General features: G+C 40.0%; 1 protein-coding gene across 2 annotated transcripts in view; it reads left to right on the forward strand.

Annotated features, from left to right (window-relative positions):
* Nucleotides 1–246: 246 nt before the first annotated feature.
* The window catches only part of ERCC5 (ERCC excision repair 5, endonuclease), a 46,276-nt gene continuing 25,856 nt past the window's right edge, over nucleotides 247–20,666 (forward strand). For both annotated transcript variants that reach the window (XM_032151276.2, XM_032151277.2), the window contains exons 1-9: nucleotides 247–740; nucleotides 6,578–6,753; nucleotides 8,202–8,317; nucleotides 8,732–8,818; nucleotides 10,492–10,552; nucleotides 12,761–12,904; nucleotides 16,297–16,504; nucleotides 16,819–17,892; nucleotides 20,412–20,656. In XM_032151276.2, coding sequence (XP_032007167.1) covers nucleotides 653–740; nucleotides 6,578–6,753; nucleotides 8,202–8,317; nucleotides 8,732–8,818; nucleotides 10,492–10,552; nucleotides 12,761–12,904; nucleotides 16,297–16,504; nucleotides 16,819–17,892; nucleotides 20,412–20,656 — 2,199 coding nt within the window. In that variant the 5' untranslated portion in view covers nucleotides 247–652. The remainder of the gene's footprint in view (nucleotides 741–6,577; nucleotides 6,754–8,201; nucleotides 8,318–8,731; nucleotides 8,819–10,491; nucleotides 10,553–12,760; nucleotides 12,905–16,296; nucleotides 16,505–16,818; nucleotides 17,893–20,411; nucleotides 20,657–20,666) is intronic.

Here is a 20,666-nt window from a genome sequence, read left to right on the forward strand (position 1 = left end):
TCAAACAAAAACAAAAACCCGTTACCCCACCAAGAAGGCGCTTTTGCGCGTTGTTTTAATGCTTAATGCCTTCAGGATGCCAGCGTGGCGGAAGCAGGTAACTACCAAGAGCTCAACACTAGGGCTAAACCTCTCACTTCCGGAGTGCTGCGAGCGCAGAAAATATACGTCATTTGCGGAGGCGGGGCTTCCGCCCTACGCGTCGTATTAGACGGAAACCGAGCGGGCCCATTTTTCGTGGGTTTGCGGACCCACCAGCGAAGGGGAGCGGTGTCGCAGGGACATCTTCTGGCTGTTTCCGTCGCCTGCGTGGCCCTTGCATCCCGGTCGTCCATTAGAGGCGCAGACGTTTGGGCCTAAGCGCTGGGTGAGGCGACGCCCTGCCCCTCCCCGCCAACGGCCATTCTCTGGACCTTTCTTCCGGGAGGCGGTGACAGCTGCTGGGACGTGCTGCAGCCGGAGTCTCTCCGCTTTAATGCGCTCCCATTAGTGCCATCCCCGCTTGGAAAACCGTGGCTTCTGTATTATTTGCCATCTTTGTTGTGTAGGAGCAGGGAGGGCTTCCTCCCGGCGTCCTAGGCGGCGGTGCAGCCCGTCGTAGAAGAATTAGAGTAGAAGTTGTCGGGGTCCGCTCTGAGGACGCAGCCGCCTCATGGGGGTCCAGGGGCTCTGGAAGCTGCTGGAGTGCTCCGGGCGGCAGGTCAGCCCCGAGGCGCTGGAAGGGAAGATCTTGGCTATTGGTATCCTTAACGCCGCGTTGGGACTTGGGGTGCACGGATTCGGGGCTGGATTCCTCGTGGGGCTCTGCCTTGGGCACAATGACATCTGCAGGATGGTGGTCTTGGGTCGGGGTCGGGGTCACTGTAGAATCTCTGTCACTAGGTTTTCTAAGTACAGTCGTCCCTCGGTATCCCTGGGGCTTTGATTCCACCCCCCCTCCGCATACCACGATGTTCAAGTTCCTTCAAGTCCCTTATATAATGGCGTGGTATTTGCATATAAACTACGCACTCCTGTAATCTTTTAAAAAGTTTCTAGCTTACTTGTAATGCCGAATGCAATGTAAGTGATCTGTAAATAGTTGTTATACTGTATTTTAAAATTTTCCTAGTTTTTATTGGTATGTTTTATTTATTTTTTTCCACCGCAAATATTTTTGATCCGTGGTAGGTTGAGTGCGGAATCGGGTGATGAGGAGGGCCACCCTGTCTGCTTTCCCCAGCTTTGCAGTCTTAGCGGCCTGTGCATCCTGGTTTGTGACTGTGTGGCGGTGCTTTATGTTCCTCTCTGCTTTAGTTCTCTCATCTGCAAAGTAGAGGTGGTGATAGTATCTACACACAGGATTGGAATGAGGAATAAAGAAATTACCTAAATGAGAGAAGTTTAGCGCGATTAATACAGTAAATCTTAAAGTTATTATCCCGTCCGGGAGGTCAGTAAGGAGAGAAGAGTAGACTTCGACCATTAGTTTTGCTTGAGTCTTGCCCCATTTATGTTTCTTAGAGGAAGGGTAGTGTGGACAGGTGTTTTACCAATCTTTTTAATTGACTTTTTATGGACTGTTGTTTCTGTACATGTTTGGCTGGTTTTGTTTGTCATTGGAATTAAATTCTTTTTTCATTAGCAAAACATGATATTGCTTTTGAAATTTTTATCTTTTTCTTTGTTACGTAGTCATTTTTTTCTTTGAGTATTCTGGCGCAGAGTCTGGTGATACCTTACACCAGTTTCCTAAATGGGGATCTATGAGTCTAGGGGCTCGTGGGCTTGTGGAAGGAGTCCTGTAAATGATTGCGGGGGGATTGGGGACGGGAAATGGAGTGCAAGAGTGTGTGGGCGTTCAGCAAAGGAGTCCATGACTGTGGAGCCCTAATTCTTCAGTAGGTACAAAACTTATAAATAAAACTACATTGATAAGTTTTAAAACATAATGAGATTGTTATCATTTTTTGCAAGTGAATAATCTTTAAATACATCTGTAATTGATTTTTGGCTTAAAAGTTTTTATACAGGGTACTTTGAATTGGGGAAAGCCAAAGGGTTTTTTGTTTTGTTTTGTTTTTGTTTTTTGTTTTTTGTTTTTTAGAGCATATGCGCTGTTGCTGCCCTCAAGCGGTTCGTCAGTATCATTGCAGTCTAGATTTTCTCAGAAATAAAGGGTAAAGGTTAGTTTTCAGTGAGAAGAACCCTTAAAACTTCAGCAAAGATTTAGATCATTTTATGTAGCAGCCCTTGTGAAGAATTACTAAAGAGGACTGTGGCCAGGCTCAGTGGCTCATGCCTGTCATCCCAGCACTTTGGGAGGTCAAGGCAGGAGGATCATTTGAGTCCAGGGGTTCAAGACCAGCCTGGGCAACGTAGTGAATCCCTGTCTCTACACACAGTTAAAAAATTAGCTGGACGTGGTGGCCTGCACCTGTTGTCCCAGCTACACGGAAGGCTGAGGCAGGAAGATTGCTTGGGCCCAGAAGGTCAAGGCTGCAATGAGCCGTGTTCATGCCTGTCTCTGAATAAATAAATAAAGAAAGAGGACTGTGAAAGACATTCTAGTCATAATGACAACCTCATGTATTTATAATAACCTCGTTTATGTCAAAGGAGTATATCTGATTACTTGTTCTACAATTGGTTTTGCTTTATTTCATTTTCATGGGAGTTCAGACACCTGAAATTATTTAGATTTTATTCTATTGTTTGTTAATGACAAACTTACCCGTTATTATACTAGTTTCATAATTTACTCTTGTATCTCTATAATAAATTGTTTGGTCTTTAAACCATCTATATAGCTTAGTGTCTTATTTATACAGTCTAAATGTCTGTGTCAAATAATGCAGAATTAAGTTAAACTTTTGTCTCTTAACAGATTTTAATGTTTGTAAGATGCATTTAAGTGTATTAGCAAGATATTACCATCTCTTTAGGCTATGTATACTAATGGAGATTAATTACATTTTAAGTCACCTAACTAAAGAACTAAAGAAATTTATTTTTTGTATTGAAATGTTATTGGTCTTTGGGTCTTATACCTAAAGTGATTTTTGGCTTTGCTGCAGATTTTAACTTTTCTGTCCGCAGAAATTTAATTTTGCATATATAAACTTACTGAAATTAGACAAGTCAAATTATCCAAATATTTTCAGATTGTCTCATTTTTCATATCTCTTGTCTAACAATTTATGTGAATATTTTCAGATCGTCTAATTTTACATATTTCATCTCTAAGAATTCAAGCCAAAATTCTCAACCCTAGCTGAGAATTGGCACTACCTGTAGTTAATTGAAAAATAAAAAATAAAAGAAGACCTACCTCAGTCTCTATGATTTAGAATTTTAGGCCCATGGGGTTTAATAATCCGTATGTTTCAGAAGCTTCATATCCTATTCTAATGGATAGCAGGGATGAGAGCCACTGATCTGAAACTAGATTTCCTCACTTAAGTTAAAGTTTAAAGTACTAGGCCAAGTAGAAACTAATTTAATCCTATGTAATAGTGAGCTCCATGGCTTTTCCAGACTATACTTGTAGCAAGCAGAAACATCGATCTAATACAAGACAGATGTGCATCAACACTAAGTTCTACCTCTGAGATGTATCTTTTATCCGACCTCTTCTCATGGTCTCCATCACTACTGTCTGCGTTAACTTGGGCTATTGTAACCCATTTTAGAACTGGTTTCCTTATAATCTGTTCTTCACATGTTCATCAAAGTTATCCTTAAATCACGTTCTAGAAACTTCCCAGTGGCTGTATCACCTCCTGCCATTCCTTTTGTCCTGCTGCACTGGCTTCGTGGAGATAGGGACTATTTCTGTTTTGTTCATGGCTGAATTGTTTGGTGCCTATCCCTAGGGTCTTGGATATGCCTGGCCCATGGTATTGCTAAATATTATAGAAATAAGCATAGCAGTAGCTTGCTTTCCACTAGGTATTTTGTTACATAATGTTTTGTAAGTTAATTGTTGATGGGCCTACATTTTTTTTATGTTAGTAAAAGTTAGGCTATGTACATTCATTTAAATACTAAACTGTTCAACTTATTTAATAGCAGATATTTATTGTGTGTAAGAGTCCCTGTGAAAGCGAGTGCGGTGCACAAATTGCCTGGGCAAGCCATGGAGCATACAGGCTGCGTTTTTTCTCTGCTAGAGTATAACCTCCATAGGGCCAATACTGTGTTTTGTTCAGTGCATTGGATATGCCAGTGCATAGAAAAATTGCTGCCACATAATAAAAACAGAAATAACTTGATAGGGATTCCTTCAATATTCTTTCCTGTATTAGAAATTTACCTGCAAATATTAGTATCAGTCCAGGTTTCTCTCTGTTTTTTTTTTTTTTTTTCTTTTCTTTTTTGTTTTTTTGTTTTTTTGTTTTTTTTAAGACAGAGTCTCCCTCTGTCGCCCAGGCTCGAGTGCAGTGGCATGATCTCGGCTCACTGCAACCTTCGGCTCCCGGGTTCAAGCGATTCTCCTGCCTCAGCCTTATAGGTGCACACCACCATGCCTGGCTAATTTTTGTATTTTTAGTAGAGACAGGATTTCACCATGTTGGCCAGGATGGTCTTGGTCTCCTGACCTCAGGTGGTCTGCCTGCCTCGGCCTCCCAAAGTGCTGGGATTACAAGCGTGAGCCACCGCACTCGGCCTCAATGTATTTTTTAAATAGGAATGTATATAAGGAGGAGGTCTTCATCTAGACTGAGGAAGGGACCCATGGACTGAGACCTTAGAGTAGGAGAGAACTAGGCGGAGAGAGGGAGAAACTGTTTCAGGCAGAGGAAGCAGCATGTAAGAGGAACCTGGAGGCAGGAAGGAGCTTAGTGATTTCCAGGGTTTGAGGAAAGCCCAGGGGCAGAAAGTGAGCAGAGGCCAGATCATTCAGGGCTTCCTAGACCAGGAGAAGAAGTTTTAGATAGTATCTTGAAGGCAGTGGGAAGCTTTGGATGGTTTTCGCAAAGATACGTTGGTGAAATCTAGTATATACCTTCAAGATAATATTAGAAGGTAGAATTGATAGACCTGGTAATAGCTATAGGGGGCGATACCCTGCATTCTGCCTCGGGTGAATGGCAGGGACATTCACTGAGATGGGGGCATGAGCAGCTGAGTGGAGAAGACATGGAGTTCAGTTTTGATCATGTTAAGTTTGAAATGTCTGTGAGGCATGGGGTAGAGATGTCATCTGGGCTCTCTGTTCTGGGGTCAAGAGAGCACTCTGGGCCAGACATACACATGGAGTCAGTGCGTGGTGTATGTGGAGGGGAGTGGAGGTTGATAGTTCAGACAGGAGGAAAGAAGAGGACCTGAGAAAGATCACTGACGAAGTGAATACTTTAACAGTGTTACAGGAGCTGGCAAGGAGTCTGAGAGCAGGAAAACCAGCAGAGCGTGGTGTCACTCTTTCTTTTGGACAAATATAAAATTTTTTGAGAAGCACCTTTTAGAAAAGTTAAAAAATGTAAGAAAACTTCAAGATGAAAATATAAATTATGTTTAATCTCAGCAGACATAATATCTTAATATTTTGGTGTGCGAACTTCTAGTTTTTTTATATTTAACATATATACTGTATCAGAAAATGGAGTTATACTTTATATATTTTTACAACCTGTTTTACTATCTTTAATAATATTTAATGACTGTCTTCCTTATCATACATGTTCCTGCAACTTCCATTTTTAAGGGCTTTTTGGTTTTCTAGCAAATAGGTCTGCCATAATTCGTTTTTTTTTTTTTTTTTTTTTGAAACGGAGTCTGTCGCCAGGCTGGGGTGCAGTGGCACGATCTCGGCTCACTACAACCTCTGCCTCCTGAGTGATTCTTCAAGTGATTCTTCTGCCTCAGCCTCCTGAGTAGCTGGGACTATAGGCACGCATCACCATGTCCAGCTAATTTTTGTATTTTTAGTAGAGACAGGGTTTCACTATGTTGGCCAGATGGTCTTGATCTCTTGACCTTGTGATCCACCTGCCTCGGCCTCCCAGAGTGCTGGGATTACAGGTGTGAGCCACTGCGCCCGGCCTATGATTAGTTTTTTTAAAAGACCTGCTGTAAAACTTTTAAGTTGATTTTTATATTTTCATTATTATAAACAAGCATTCTGTAAATAACTCTCATTATATATCCATGATGATTTTCTGAGGATCGATGTCTGGAAGTGGTAAAATAGACTGCAAATTTTTAAAAAGTTTTTTTCACTTTTTAAATTGTGAATTGACAATTCACAATTTGAATTGTCAAATTGTCCTCCAGAAAATTTGTGCTAATTCATGAAAATTCTTCAGCAATCACTTATTTTTTTTAAAGAAGCAATTCTTTGCAATGAGACTTCTTAAAAGGATATGTCTGTCTTTGTATGATTTTCAAATTCTGTATGTGAATAGGGGTAACAAGAGCTCAACTAAAGTTAACTGACTTTAGGTAGATCCCATGAGAGCTAAATGTTTTTCAATTTTAAATGAATAGTGATAAGTATTTAGTGTTCAACATTTGGATAATATCAGTTATTAGGAAATTGAAGTTGTGAGGATGAACAGAAAAATTCCAGAGTTTTTTCCATTAACAATTCTCCCAGATATTAGCATTTGGTTAAACCAAGCACTTAAAGGAGTTCGGGATCGCCATGGGGACCCAATAGAAAATCCTCATCTTCTCACTTTGTTTCATCGGCTCTGCAAACTCTTATTTTTTCGAATTCGTCCTATTTTTGTGTTTGATGGGGATGCTCCACTATTGAAGAAACAGACTTTGGTAAGTGTCATAGAGTTTTTGGTGTCAAATAATTTTTTTCTTTCTGCATTCTTAGAAAAGTTCACATAAAATTTTTGTTTTCTCTTTAGAATTTTAGAAACAGACTTATTTTGACACATAATTTAATTACATCTACTTTTTTATCTTGAACAATTAATTTTTCTTTTAAAAAGTTTTATGAGAGTTCATCATGGGTACAGTGATAAAATTTAACTTTTAAATAAAACTAACTACTAAAAACCTTGCCGTTGAGGGTTTTGCCCTTAGAGGATCTTGTTAGGTGTTCTATATTTCTTTTAAGGATGTGGCCATCACTCAGAACACTGTGGAAACCCTCTTTGGGAAGTGCCTCCCTGAATCTGAGATCAAGTATCCTCTGTGATAGCAAGCCTTCTTTTAAGGGGAATTGGATTTTAGGAGTAAGCAATGTTATGTGGTGCGAAGTGGTAACTAAAGTGGATTATCTAGGAAGGAAATTGACCATGATATAGAAGAGTGAGAATGAGTTGCTGCTTTATTGTTCTGGAGGTAGTTTTTAAAAATGTTTTCGGAAGGCCGGGGGCAGGAGGATTGCTTGAGCCCAAGTCCAGCCTGGGCAACACAGGGAGACCCCATCTCTAAAAAAATGACATAAAATAATGTTTAAACAGTCCAAATGACAGCACCCATTTGGATATATGACTTTTATTTGTTGAAAATACCAAAGTAATGAAGTGATGACTTTGTAATCATACCAGACAGATACTCTCTAATTAAGTGAGGATATGGGATAAAAGTAAGGTTTTATAAATGCTGGGGGACCTTTGTTGCCTCAGTAAGAGTGTCTAGTCTTGAATGTTGCAGTTTTCAGTTACCCGAGGCATACTGTAAATGAGGTACTTTGTGGAAGGATTAGAAAGGAAAAGAGAATATCTTGGTTATTTTCATCCGATATTCAGCCATAAGCACAGGGACTATCCATTTGTCACTACTTGAGCATTTCTTACGAGATATTTCTATACATTTTAGAATTTCTTATGATATATAATCTTGAATATTGAAGGGCCGAATTACATGTAAGTAATACATGTTTATAAAAAGCAATATTAGAAATTGTTGTTGGTGTCACTGTGACATTTTATAGAATAAATAAATAATTCCTTTTGGGAAGCATTTAAGCTTTCCACTTCTGGGGCATATTAAAGGATATTTAAAAGAAACTGAAAGTAAATTAATAGTTTCCCAAATATATTGTATAGTAGCCCATTAAGTAATAGATGGAAACTCTGGGTGTCCATTATGTAGCAGCAACCTGAAGATATTCGTTGATATGGCAATTAGGAGGAAATGCTAAAGCAGCCATAGTCTGAAAACTCAGACAAACCAAATTCTCTGGGAGATAAAATCACAGCAATGTTTCTAGTGGTCTAATATCCTGAAGTGAGATCTTACATTCTTTCTTCTCATAGGCGAAGAGAAGGCAGAGAAAGGACTCAGCATCCAGTGACTCCAGGAAAACGACAGAGAAGCTTCTGAAAACATTTTTGAAAAGACAAGCCATCAAAACTGCCTTCAGAAGCAAAAGGCAAGAGGAAAATTATAGTCATGTTAGAGATGAAGTTTTAAAAAAGTGATTTTTGTCTTGATTTCCTGCGATTCTCTTTCCCTATCTAATTTTGACTCTCAACAGAAAATAGAGAGTGAAATGAGACAAGTAGGCTGCCATTTGACCTGGTAATTTGGAGTTGTGGCAATTCTCCGTTCTGTGAGAATCAACTTTGCTAATGAGAAAAAAAAGCTGTCGTGTTGCATCATGTACACTTTTTACTTTGATTATGCTGTTCTTGACTCTAGGTGAGCAGCCCCGCCACGGTTCCTTCCTTTCTCTCGGCTGCATTTATTTTCCACAGCAGTGGCCTGAGGGCAGCCAGGTCAGGTCCCTGTTCACCATCCTGAGCAGGGTCTGCATAATCTGTTTAAAGATTTGTGTACTTTCCAGAGATGAAACACTACCCAGTCTTACGCACGTTCGAAGAGAAAACGATATCTATGTTTTGCCTCCTTTACAAGAGGAAGAAAAACACAGGTAAATGTTTAACTACTTAAGAATATTATTTTAGTCATTGCCATATTCAGACACATTTAAACCTTGATGTGTTATCTGCATGATAAGGTGTGTGAACATTTCTTAATGCATCTGAAATAGGCATGCTCTATACCTTTCAGAATATTTTTCAAAGACTAAGTTTTTTATTTACTATTCTTTGTGTTTTGGTGATTCATGATTCTTATTCCTCTTCATTCTAAAGAACTTCTGCCAGGGCTGTGGATTTAAAATTCTCCAAGGCATGAATTTTAGTTTTGCTTACACTTTGGTTACACATGCTGTCTCTAGCTGCTTTTCAATCCAATATGGTCTCTCTCACCATGATGCGAAAATACCACAACCCATGACATTCTTGTGGCTAAATCTAGCAGACGCTTTGCACTTCTTAGTGTGCTCAACTTCTCTGCCCTAAACACCATGCCACACTGCCCCGCTCCCCCCGGCATCTCTCTGGCCCTTTCTGCTTAGCCTCTCTGTGGACTCCACTTCCCCCGTCTATCTCTTAATGGTTGGTAGCTTCTGTGTTTGAAGTGAAGGTGGAGAACCAGAAGCTTGACAAGAACCAGAAGCCTTTGTCCCCTGTCCTTCCCTCCACCTCTTCCTTTCCCAGGAGTTCCCAAGAGCAAACTTAGCTTTTGTATCAGCTCAGTTCTATTTGTCTCCGTTGCTACCACCGTTATTTTTTCTCCAGGTTACATTATTAGCTTTTAAACTTCTTTCTGTCTTTGTTTTTGATCTTACCCTCTTTGTAATAACTCCTCCCACCAAGCCCAATCTCTGTTTTGTGTTATAGTCTGTTTAAAATCCAAATCTGATATTGTCATTTCCTTACTTAAAACACTTTCTAGCTTTTCATTTCTTTCTTTTTTTTTTTTTTTTTTTTTTTTTTTGAGATGGAGTCTCTGTTGCCCAGACTGGAGTGCAGTGGCACAATCTCAGCTCACTGCAACTCCCGCCTCCTGGGTTTAAGCGATTCTCCTGCCTCAGCCTCCGGAGTAGCTGGGATTACAGGCACCTCCACCACACCTGGCTAATTTTTTGTATTTTTAGTAGAGATGAGGTTTCACCATGTTGTCCAGGCTGGTCTCGAACTCCTGACCTCAAGTGATCCACCTGCCTGGGATTACAGGCATGAACCACCACACTCAGCTTAGCTTCTCATTTCTTTAGGGTAAAACTTTAACTCCTTAATTACACTTTCCAGTCTTATCCTTTCCTTTCTTCACATCATCCACAGGCAGGCTTTCTTTTCCTTGTTTCTATATGGTTATAAAACTTAGTTCTTTTGCCTGGAACACTCTTCTCCATGAACCTCCCACTCCCTACAACTAGACTCCTCACTTATTCATGGCTAACTCCAACCAGTGTAATTGCAGGAGATCCTGAAGCTTTCGTGACTCCTAAACTGGGTGAGGTGACTTCCTATTGCATCTCTAGCGACCTGCCCTTCCCTTGTGGTGGAAGTTATTAGATCCCTCTCTAATTGCTTACTTACACGTGTCCCCTACCAGACTGTGAGACTGGTAGTGGCACAGATCTTGCTGTTTTATTCACCACTGTAGCCCCTATAACGAGCAGCACCTTGCATACAAGTATTTTTGTAAGGAGTCATTAAAAATCATAGATATTGTAAAAGTATGTTTGACTTTCAGTTCAGAAGAGGAAGATGAAAAAGAATGGCAAGAAAGAATGAATCAAAAACAAGCATTACAGGTATTTAGATCATTTTTGAATTCAAAATGTATTCTGTTATTTGAAATGAATGACATGAAAATGAATATTAATGAGGCATATCAAACTATGAAAGTTCCTGATAAAAAGTAAAGACAGATGGCTTTTTTTTTTTTTTTTTTGAGACGGAGTCTCGCTCTGTCGCCCAGGCTGGAGTGCAGTGGCGCAATCTCCGCTCACTGCAAGCTCCGCCTCCTGGGCTCACGCCATTTTTTGTGCACATATATATGTGTACAGGTATGTATACAAATACTCACCTATACGTGTGTGTGTGTGTGTGTGTATATATATATATATATATATATATATGGAATTTGCCATTATGCACATCTATAGATTCAAAATAAGCCATTTTTCTTTTACAACCAACCAACCAATAGTAATGTGTGCTTACATAGAAAATATAGAAAACATATCATTCATAAATAACTTGTAGTAACATTTTGATATATTTTCATCCATTCTTCACCTGCCCCATATAGTTGAATACCTCTGTATTTGTATATATGTATCAAAGATATATATGTGTACACATATGTGTGTATGTTCTAGTTATCTGTTGCTGTGTAACTTAGTGGTTAAAACATCATTTGTTATCATCATCTGTCTGGGTTCCAGGGGTTGATGAGCACAGCCAGGCAGTTCTCTCTGGGGTCTCTTGTGTAGATGCAGCCAGTCTGTAGCTGGTGCTGGAGTGACTTAACAAGGCTTCCTTGCTGCCGTGGGCAGTGGTTGATGCTGGCTGTCAGCCAGTCTTCCATGTGGCCGGTGCCAGAGCACCTACTTGTGGCCTCTCCACGTGGCCTGGGCTTTTTCTCAGCATGGTGACTGTGTTCTGAGGGTGGGCATCCCAAGAGAACGTTCTAAGCAGAAGCCTTGTTGCCTTTCTGACCTAGCTGTGGAAGTTGTGTAGCATCCTTCCCACCACATCCTGTTCCTCAGAAGCTAGTTACTAAGGCCAGTCCCTATGGAAGGGGCAGAGAGTTAGACAAGAAGAGTGTCCCACACATATTTTCATGAATAACATTTTTACAAATTGAGATTATGCTGTATATATACGTTTTTTTCATAAACATTTTTCAAGTTTCTTAGTGTCACAGTTAGCATTTTTTGATTCCCAAATTCACTATTTTTTGTTTGTTCATATTGTTTTGTTATATCAGGTAGAAGACTTTTGAGCTAAAACCTCGAGATCCTTCAGGTTGTGGAGGTGCTGTGCTATTAATGCAGCTAGTGAGAGCAATCTTAGTTAAGACCATGGGCCTCGTGGTCAGAAAGACCTGCATTTCAATCCAAGCTCCACTGTTCACTAGCTGTGTGATCTTACACAGATTAAATTCTCTAAGGCTTTATTTTTTTTTTGTAAAACGAAATTGATATCAATGCCTTCCTGATAGGGGTGATGGGAGCATTAGTGAGGGAAAGCACAGGAAACCCTGAGCGCAGTGGCAGGTCTGTCCTACATGTTTGCTGGTTGGTACGTACACATGTAACATACAGACATGCAGGACAACAGGTTGTATTAGCTTATCTTTTTTACTAATGAAAGATTTTAAAGTACTTTTGATAATGAGTTAAAGTTGAGAAAAGTTGAATTCCTAAGGCTCATTCTGTCTTGGCTTCTTGCATTTTCTGTTCTCTCAGCCTGAAATGCTCTGTCCTCAGTGAGGCTCTTTGATTTCTTCCAAGTCCCTGCTCACACATCCTCTTTTTAGTGGGGTCTTCTTTATCTATCACATAAATCTTTTTTTCCACTTTCTGTTCATGTAATCACTCTCATATCAGATAAATCTGCTTTATTTTACCATTATCTTGTTTGTTTGTTTGTTTATTTATTTATTTATTTATTTATTTATTTATTGTCTTCTCTCCTCTACTCCTAAGAGCAGGCACCTTATCTGGCACCTCATCCGATCTCACAGTACCTTAGCACCTAGAACAGTGCCTGGTGCCTTAGAGGTACCTGCTAAGTATTTTTTTCTTTTGAATGAATTAAAGAGTGAATGGCTACATTCCCTAATTTGCCTCCTCACTTTGTTGCCTGTCACAGATTATATGCAACTGTGTTTAGCCAATTGTTGATTATGTAGAACTGTGTTTATTATATAAACATAATACATATCCCTAATGGTGAATAGAACTAAGTGTACGAATTGTAAATTTCATGGTGCTGTGTTTTTATCTTTACAGGAAGAGTTCTTTCATAATCCTCAAGCGATAGATATTGAGTCTGAGGACTTCAGCAGCCTGCCTCCTGAAGTAAAGCATGAAATCTTGACTGATATGAAAGAGTTCACCAAGCGCAGAAGAACATTATTTGAAGCAATGCCAGAGGTGAAATACACAACAGTACATTCATGCTTAGAATTAAGAACTTCAGCAAAACTTTTTATTAGGAAGAAGAGAAAATTGATAAGCAATACTTTTTTTTTTTTTTTTGAGACAGTCTCGCTGTCACCCAGGCTAGAGTGCAGTGGCGCGATCTCGGCTCACTGCAGGCTCCGCCCCCCGGGGTTCACGCCATTCTCCTGCCTCAGCCTCCCGAGTAGCTGGGACTATAGGCGCCCGCCATCTCGCCTGGCTAATTTTTTGTATTTTTAGTAGAGACGGGGTTTCACTGTGTTAGCCGGGATGATCTCAATCTCCTGACCTTGTGATCCTCCCACCTCGGCCTCCCAAAGTGCTGGGATTACAGGCGTGAGCCACCGCGCCCGGCCAATAAGCAATACTTACATGATATCTCAGTTAACCGTAAACAGCATTTCTGTATCTCAGAGATTCTAAGAAGCATCGTATATTTATATGTTCGAGCCTATAAACATTTACTCTAAGAAGTTTTTCTTGACTTTTGACCCACGACTAGGTCTTTTCTCCTGGTCTTTGTTCTCCCAGCACCCTGTAATGTCACTTTATAGTTCTTAGCTCCAAAACATGCTTATCTTGCTCACCTCTGTATTTTCAGTGCCTAGCTCAGTATTTTTCACATGGTATGTGTCCAGTAGATGCTTACTGACTCAATTCTTAGGTTAGGTCATAAAATTTATTGTAACCTATAATATACATTGTCTATAAAAACTGATAGTAATATAGAATCTAATCACAGTGGAAAAATAAGTTCTAAATTGAAATTCCAGGTATATCTTCCTCTGCCGCAGCCCTAGAGATGCCATTGGCTCTCCACATTCCCTCCCCCTCTTCCTGGACAGTGGGAATGGGGCTTCTTCACCTTGGAACATCTTGTAGCTCGGTAGGCCCAGAAAGCTAGAGTGGAGGTGGTGTGTGTGGTTGGGTGCTAGCAAATATGTCTCCTGATCATGCTACCATTGATACTTAATGCATGTTACTATTGATGATTCCCTGTCTTAGTTGCCAGTGAGTGAGTTCTTTTTCTCTTTCTATTGCTACTACCTGTTATTTCTACCATAGTTCTCCTTTCACCCACTGTAGGACAGAATAGAAGTTTTGCAGCATCATCGATCTTAGTGCATAGATGGAGTGTTTTTTTATTTTCTACAATTTTTGAATATTGCTTAAATTGATAGCAGAAATATGAAAAAGGAAGGGTACATTTCTTTTCTCATCACTCCCTGTGTTTCCCGCAAAGAATGTGAGGTAGCACACACTAAGGTGCACAGAAGTGACATTCTTGGGTCTTTGGATATACAAAGGACAGAAGTAAATTGATTTTTATTTCAGGAGAAAAATCCAGGCTCAGTCTGTCTATCAGGCATTTTATTTCTTGAGTATGAAAGGATCTCTGGGTGGCAGTTGAGGAAGTAGAATTTTGGTTGTGTAAACACTAATAGGAAGAAATGGGAGAAAGAGAGACAGTCCCTAATGATTTACTCTTCTTTATTTTCTTTCTGCAACCATGAAGTCTCTGGAAGTGGTGGACTGTAGGGTGGTGTGGAGTAGCAGCTTATTGGATCTGTAATTTTGATAGAGATGTTCTAAGTCATCCACGTTGGGCCTTTGTATCATCTGTACGTCGTGCAAATGTAATGTTGATAATAGTAGTGATGGTAGGTAATAATAGCAGTAGTAATAATCATAATACCATAGTTCCATCTTACTCAGGGTTTTGGTTTCTGCAGTTTTCCGTGACCTGTGGTAAACTGTGGTCTGAAAATATTAAATGGAAACTTTCAGAAATAAACAATTCATAAGTTTTAAGTTGCACACCATTCTGAGTAGAGTGATGAAATCTCACACCCTCCTGCTCCATCTTGCCTGGAACGTGAATCCTCCCTTTGTCTAGCATCTCTGTACTGTAGATGCTTCCTGCCTGTTAATCACTGAGTAGCTGTCGCGGTGATCAGATCGACCGTTGCGATATTGCAGTGCTTCTCCTCAAGTCACTCTTACTTGACTTAATGATGGCACAAAAGTGCAAGAGTATGATGCTGGCAATTTGAATATGCCAAAGAAAAGTTGTAAAGTGCCTCCTTTAAATGAAAAGGTGAAAGTTCTTGAATTAATAAGGAAAGAAAAAAAATCGTATGCTGGCTGAGGTTGCTCAGATCTACATAAAAATGACTTTTCTATCTGTGAAATTGTGAAGAAGGAAAAAGAAATTGGTGCTAGTTTTGCTGTCGTACCATAAACTGCAAAAGTCATGACCTCAGCATGTGATAAGTGCTCAGTTAAGATGGAAAAGCCATTACTTTTTGGGGTAGAAGACACGGAGAGGAACATGTTCTGATTGATGACAATCAGGTTTGGTACTTCTGCAGTTTCAGGCATCCTCTGGGGGTCTTGGAACATACCCCAGGGATGCGGGGGCTGTCTACTATGTTAATAGAATCAACTATAGTAAATCGACATGCTTTTGATCCCAGATCTACCACTTATTAGCCCTGTGACTCTAGGGAGGCCTAACCTATTTAAGTCCCGATTTCTTCATTTATAAAATGATCTGTTTCATAGGATGATTGTGAGAATAAAATAAGGTATTATATGTAAAAGCATTTAGAAAAATGCCCTCCATGGGAAATGCCTTATAATGTTAAGTATTACTATTAATAACTGTGATTACTATGATTTATTGTGTCTTTCATGGGATAAGGTTGTGCAGGGCACTTCACTTGCATATTTACCTGCATGATAAAAGATTGTTTGTTAAGCCACAATCAAATGTCGTAGTGACTGCTATGCATTACATGCTCAATACATGTTTATTGAATAATGATTAAATCATAAACAGTATTCATGATTTTTTTTTTTTTGAGAGGAAGTCTCGCGCTTATCCCTCAGGCTAGAGTGCAGTGGCACCATCTCGGCTCACTGCAACTTCCGCCTCCCCGGTTCAAGTGATTCTCCTGCCTCAGTCTCCTGGGTAGCTGGGATTACAGGCGCCTGCCACCACACCTGGCTAATTTTTGTATTTTTAGTAGAGACAGGGTTTCACCACATTGGCCAGGCTGGTCTTGAACTCCTGACATCCGGTGATTCACCCACCTCGGCCTCCCAAAGTGCTGGGATTACAGGCATGAACCACCGCACCTGGCCATAGTATTCGTGATTTTTTTTTGCCCAACTCTTTCGAAGATTTTTTTTTTAAAAGGAAGCTGTAGTTTTTCTTGTTATTCAACTTTTATAATATGAAACTACCATCAATGAAAAAAGCCAATTGTTCTTTGTTCCCTGTTGGGGAAAGGGTGGAAATATGATAATATTATCTGTATTTAATATAAAACAGTAATTTTGTTTGTTTATTTTGCCTTTAGGAGTCCAATGACTTTTCACAGTACCAACTCAAAGGCTTGCTTAAAAAAAACTATCTGAACCAGCACATAGAACATGTCCAAAAGGAAATGAATCAGCAACATTCAGGACACATCCGAAGGCAGTATGAAGATGAAGGGGGCTTTCTGAAGGAGGTAGAGTCAAGGAGAGTGGTCTCTGAAGACACTTCACATTACATCTTGATAAAAGGTATCAGGCACCATCATTTATATATTTACATTAAAAATCAAAGATATATCATGACTCTGAATTCTATAAACTGGCACCCCTGGATAATATTAATGAAATTCTAGTTATGTAATAACTGTATACTGCTATTAATGGATTAACTACTATAGTGCCAAACCACTTTAAAATTAGCTAATGAATTAACTCCTAGTTGCCGATTAAATGAAAATGTATATACTTATTTATGAGAACCAGTGTTCTCTTATTCATCTTACTAGAAGTGTATTGTCACACTGTAAAACTGCATGGTGAGAAGTGTTTTAATTCTTCTTAAGGTATTCAAGCTAAGACAGTTGCAGAAGTGGATTCAGAGTCTCTTCCTTCTTCCAGCAAAATGCACAGCATGTCTTTTGACATGAAGTCATCTCCATGTGAAAAACTGAAAACAGAGAAAGAGCCTGATGCTACCCCTCCTTCTCCAAGAACTTTACTAGCTATGCAAGCTGCCCTGCTGGGAAGTAGCTCAGAAGAGGAGCTGGAGAGTGAAAATCGAAGGCAGGCCCATGAGAGGAACGCACCTGCTGCTGTAGACGAAGGCTCCATATCACCCCAGACTCTTTCAGCCATTCAGAGAGCTCTTGATGATGACGAAGATGTAGAAGTGTGTGCTGGGGATGATGTGCAGACGGGAGGGCCAGGAGCAGAAGAAATGCGTATAAACAGCTCCACCGAGAACAGTGATGAAGGACTTAAAGTGAGAGATGGAAAAGGAATACCGTTTACTGCAACACTTGCGTCATCTAGTGTGAGCTCTGCAGAGGAGCATGTAGCCAGCACTAATGAGGGGAGAGAGCCCACAGACTCAGTTCCAAAAGAACAAATGTCACTTGTTCACGTGGGGACTGAAGCCTTTCCGATAAGTGATGAGTCTATGGTTAAGGACAGAGAAGATTGGCTGCCTCTGGAGAGTGCAGTGGTTAGACATAGTGATGCACTTGGGCTCCCGAATGGAAGGGAACTGACACCGGCATCTCCAACTTGTACAAATTCTATGTCAAAGAATGAAACACATGCTGAAGTGCTTGAGCAACAGAAAGAACTTTGCCCATATGACAGCAAATTCGATTCTTCTGTTCTTTCAAGTGATGATGAAACAAAATGTAAACCAAATTCTGCTTCTGAAGTCACTGGCCCTGTCAGTTTGCAAGAAACAAGTAGCATAGTAAGTGTCCTTTCAGAGGCAGTAGATAATATAGAAAATGTGGTGTCATTTAGTGCTAAAGAGCATGAGAATTTTCTGGAAACCATCCAAGAACAGCAGACCACTGAATCTGCAGGCCAGGATTTAATTTCCATTCCAAAGGCCGTGGAACCAATGGAAATTGACTCAGAAGAAAGTGAATCTGATGGTACGTGTCTGTGCTTTTGTACAAATTTGGAACGGTAGGATTTCCCGTCTGTAGGAATTCAGAGATCCTTTAGTGTAGTCGTGTTTTAACTTTTTACAGATAAGGAACGAGAGACGTAGAAAGAGAGGTGAAATGACCTTCCCAGGGACTCAGAGCTAGTCATGAAATCTTGACCTTCCCTGTGTTGCTCTGCTTTTTGTTATCATTTTTAAAGGCGTGAAGTGCCTTAGTTGGGGAAGGTAGAGTTTCCCTCTAGTTTTTAGGAACTTTTTATTTTGAAATAATTATGAACTTTAAAAGGTTGGACGAATATTATAAAACACTGTTTCCTTCATCCAGTACCTCAGTGGCTAGCATGTTACCACATTAGCTTATAATTTCTCTTGGTCTCTCTGTGGCCCTCTATATGTATATCATATATCTCCAAATCTGTATACATATGTATACCGTTGATCCTCATTATTTGTAGATTCCATATTTGCAAAATTGCCTGATCACTAAAATTTATTTATAACTCCAAAATCAGTACTCACTGCAATGTCTTTGTGGTCATTTGTGGACATTTGCAGAGTTGGGGAAAAGCTTGAGTTGCCACACTGTCCCCTGCTGAGGTTAAGCAAGGTGACAGTCTGCCTTGTTCTCATGCTCTGAAAGAGATGACCAGAGGGTGGGGACAGTAGGGGATTATGCAATGGAGAGAGAGCCAGAAGCTCCGGCCCCAGGCCAGTTGGACCAGATTTGAATCCCTATTCTGGCACCTGTTAGTGTGGCAGCTTCAGGCAGGTCACTAATTTGTTTCTTGAACTTTGTTTCTTGTTTATAAAATAAATGGAATCTATTAAGATGGTGGTTTTTTAGGATTTAAGATAATATATATGAAATATGTTCATATATATGTTATATATGTATATGTGTGTATATGCACATATATATGTTTAGGAGCAATGACTCAGTATTGGCTAATTTAGTGTTCACAGAGACTTCATAGATGATGGCCATTTTGAATAATGAGAATCAACCACACACACACAATTTGTTCCTGGTATCTGCTAGTTTTCTTCATTCGAAAGTTACTATTTCCCTTTTGTAATTAATAAGTATTTTGTGGAAAAGGAATTTTTGGAGCTATGTAAATATGATGTTCCTGAACAAACTTCCACCCACTTGTTAGCATCCATTGATGTTTACCTGAATAATTTGTTACTACGTGGGTTGCCAAATGATGGTTTTTCTAACTCCATCATTCCTTATATATTATCACTTGACATCCTCCTATGAGGAAGACCTTTTCCTTCTCCCCATTTATTTTTATTATTTTTAATCAGTGTAGACTCCTGTATTCCTATTTTATTCAGTGAGTTATAATCCAATACTGTCATAATTTACTTTGTTACTCAAATTGTCACAGCTTTGGCCAGTGGGGGCTCCTTCTAATGGCTTTTAGCAGTTTTTTCATTATATTTTGAGCTTTTCCTTGCTTTCTGGCCAAGCTGTTCCAGGCATATCTTGTACTCACTCTGCCCTGGTCCTGGAACCAGCCATTTCACCAGGGAGCTCTGGTTCCTTTCAGTGGAGCGTGGGGTTTAGACACCACAAGCTGGATGTAAGTGTGCTTATGGATCCTGAGGTGTAACTGTCTCAGGCCCTTTCAGCAACAGTGCCAGGAAGTATATTTATGTATACATATACATGCACACACACATCTGTATTTCTCTGTCTATCTGTACTAAAATCCATGAGTTTATACTGATATCTGCAATTCCATGGAGTTCAGTCTAGCCTCCTGCTTCTTTATAGTTCTCTAACAATGAGAAACATTGCTCCCCTTATCCTCAATATATTTACATCTGCTTATTCTCCCTTTATTTGTAACCATCTCCCCCTCCCACTGGCCTCCTCCTTGGCCCTGCTCTCTTCTTTGCTTCAGCTGTGTCCTTGGTGCCAGCTCCCAGTCCCTGAGAGCCCTCTCTGTTCCGATTGTCTCCTTAAACCCAGCTGGACAGGCCTTGCCAGCCCTCTCCACCTACAGGGAAGGAAGGGAACCAATAAATATGTTTTAAGGAGAAGGAAAGACAGTAAGAGAGGAGAGAAGGGAAGTGGAAGAGGAAGAACTATTTCTTACTCACAGCTTTATTCTGTGCTGTGTGAATAGCATAAAAACATATTGAGCAACTTCCATGATTGTTTATATACTTCGATAATTCTCCTTTTTGAATTTGTAAAACAATGTCAGTTAACTTAGAACATATTTATATAAAGCGAATATGCAAATCTTAAGAGTTTCCTACTTTCAAAGACAGTGCCAGTTTACCTAATTGAAAAGGCTTGTTTTGAAGTTACAGGCATTTGTGATTACATGTATTTAATAATAACGCTACTATTACATGTATTCTGTTATAGTCATATCTTTCCTTTTTAGGATGTAGCATTTTTCAGGTTCCTCCAGAAAGCTCTTGATGATTGCAGGATCATTTTAATGTTTTGGTTGTAGATGAAGTGACCTTTTAATTTTGGTACAGGAAGTTTCATTGAAGTGCAAAGCGTGATTAGTGATCAGGAACTTCAAGCAGAATTGCATGAAACTTCCAAACCTCCCTCAGAACAAGGCGAAGAGGAACTGATAGGAACTAGGGAGGAAGAAGCCCCTGCTGAGTCCGAGAGCCTCCCAAGGGACAACTCTGAGAGGGAGGACGTGGATGGCGAGCCACAGGAAGCTGAGAAAGATGCGGAAGATTCACTCCATGAATGGCAAGATATTAATTTGGTAATACCGT

This window comes from Hylobates moloch, unplaced genomic scaffold (genome assembly GCF_009828535.3).
Source record: "Hylobates moloch isolate HMO894 unplaced genomic scaffold, HMol_V3 SCAFFOLD_4, whole genome shotgun sequence".
NCBI lineage: Eukaryota > Metazoa > Chordata > Mammalia > Primates > Hylobatidae > Hylobates > Hylobates moloch.